The sequence below is a fragment of the Bactrocera latifrons genome, unplaced genomic scaffold (assembly GCF_001853355.1).
Source record: "Bactrocera latifrons isolate USDA-ARS-PBARC rearing strain unplaced genomic scaffold, ASM185335v1 scaffold_52, whole genome shotgun sequence".
Taxonomy (NCBI): Eukaryota; Metazoa; Arthropoda; class Insecta; order Diptera; family Tephritidae; genus Bactrocera; species Bactrocera latifrons.
The window spans coordinates 631326-633714 of NW_017537179.1; the positions used below are offsets into that span (position 1 = coordinate 631326).

The window sequence follows — 2389 nt, forward strand, 5'->3', positions numbered from 1 at the left end:
TTTGGAAGTATATCGCCAACAATAATTTTAACCGAAAATTCTATATATTTGCAAAAATGATCCCTACACCTGGCTTTTCTAATTTTAGTTTATTCAGCTTGTCTAATAAATCAGCTGCATGCGTATTTCCAAGAAAACAATTTATGCAGTAGAAAGGTGGTTTGACCTTGAAAGACGAAGAACTTGCAATTAAAATAATTCCCCAACTCTTTGGTGGCGCATGAAGTATAAATACCGAAGTAATCGCTTCTCAACTCAAATTAGTTCCAGCCATAGTGCAAGGAAACCGCTCTGAAATGGCGAAATTGAGTTTTCTGTTGGTGATAGCGATGCTCAGCGTATGCTTTCTATCTGTAGCCAATTGTGTCGATGAGGATACCGTCGATGACGATAATGACAATGATACTGGCAGCAATGATAACGACGATATTGATGAAGATACTGGCAACAATGATAACGATAATGGTGAAGATACTGGTAGCAATGATAACGTCGATAATGATGGAGACACTGGCAACAATGATAACGACGATATTGATGAAGATACTGACAACAAAGACAACGATAATGATGAAGATACTGGCAGCAATGATAACGACGATAAGACTGGTGATACTGACAACAGTGGTGGCAGCAGCAATAACGGAGGTAACAATAACGGTAGTGGAACTGGTACTGGAAATAGCGGAAACACGCCATCAGGCCCAGTTCGTAAAAGGTTTACAATACGTAATTTCAAATATACAATGCGGAAAAATATGTTGAAACAAAAGATACGTGGAAATAAGGTTATACTACGCGGAAATAAAAAAAGCCGAAAACGAGTAAATAATCGTAGTAGAGCAAAATCTGGCTTACGTGTATATAGACCTGCAGTTATTACTGGATAAATGCCAAAGTATCTTATGTGTGTACCAAGCTTCCAGAAGAGGAAATACTTATACCAAAATATGTACATACAGTAAAAATGACAGATTTTATTTTTGTCAATATCAAAAACTTTGCATGCACATTGAAATATTTGTTAACCAAAACAGACATTTTTGTGGATATTTAACCAATATTTTATTCGTTTTAAATTATTGACAGAAAGCTTCACAATATTTATATTCAACTAGCTGACCGCGCACCCGTTGCCCTGCGTGTAATTATGTGTTTTGAAATAAAAAGAAAGTTGAATTTATCATTTAATTTTTTCTTCAATGTAACGCAACTTGATAAAAATCATTTTTACCAACTCGTGAGGACGCCATGTATATCTGGACACGTGAAAAACATAGCATTTCCAAATTTATTGCACAAACTATGTGACTATCCTTGAGTCCTGCTTTCATCTCAAATGCAGTAATTCACGACGTCGTCTTCATTGCCAAGATCTATCGCTTTGTATTAGCCTCCCGGAATTTGATTTTGAATCTTCCAGTTTAAGTCAACAACATCGGAATTTTGTTCGAACATTTGTGATGAGTTCATCTTTCGTGAATTGATAAACGGCTGATGGAATTGATATCGAACCACCGGATGTATCAACCGGAATTGACCCATTTCCAAATTTTTGCGAGGGCGATGTAAAATATCTTCGGCGATGTCATTTTTGTTCCGATCCCATAATTGTGGCGGATTTGAAGGCTGATATGTCGAAATGATTATCGAGAAAAGTGTGCGAACTTCATTTTCATTCCCGTGATTAACGTGTTCCAGCAAGTGTAATTGCTGGCTTACTTCTTCAAAACTGTGACACACATCGTACCATTCACAGCACGCAATGAATTAAATAAAGTTCAACCGCATACATTAATCAGTAGCAACCGAATGTAGAAACAATCGCCGTTTTTCGGGTGGATTGTGTAAATTTGTCCGAAGGCATTAATTGAGAACACACCTGGATGTCAATTTACTGGTTGGCCATGCTTTCTGAGCAACTATTTCTTCGACGATGCATTCCAAGTATAATATCAAGGTATTTCCGAATAGAACAATGTTCTCGCAAACACTGACGAAAGTTGAGAAACAACTCGTAAATGTTAATTTTGTTGCTGGTGGTGTTTCCACTGGCTGTACTGTATTCTCTGGGTTGAAATACAGTCTTTAGGCATTCTCTAAATTAACTGCGAGACGCACAACAGTTGGAAAATGTTCTTGAATTGCAAACGTAAATATCCTACCGAGCGCTTTATTGCAGTTCACGTATCGACCGTATCGTTCAAGACCAATAACCTTTGATTCTTTTGGTGACGTACTTACAAACTTATTTTATCGATCACCATCCAAAGAAGAATGTGTACGTGCGGTAAACCTCTCTTTTGCCACTCAACAGAGTACATCTAGCATCCAACAGCACCATCAAACATCGTAACTGTTGTTTAAAAAGTTCTGCTATGACATCGTG

The 2389-nt window shown here is 37.4% G+C and overlaps 1 protein-coding gene across 1 annotated transcript; it reads left to right on the forward strand.

Moving 5' to 3' along the window:
* Positions 1-241: 241 nt before the first annotated feature.
* On the forward strand, positions 242-890 carry LOC108974003 (prostatic spermine-binding protein-like). The gene has a single exon (XM_018941572.1). The coding sequence runs from the start codon at positions 297-299 to the stop codon at positions 888-890; it is 594 nt and encodes a 197-aa protein (XP_018797117.1). The 5' UTR covers positions 242-296.
* Positions 891-2389: the final 1499 nt, after the last annotated feature.

Bases quoted from the DNA above. Each gene is read 5' to 3' on its own strand.
- LOC108974003 (XM_018941572.1), top strand. From the start codon at position 297: ATGGCGAAATTGAGTTTTCTGTTGGTGATAGCGATGCTCAGCGTATGC.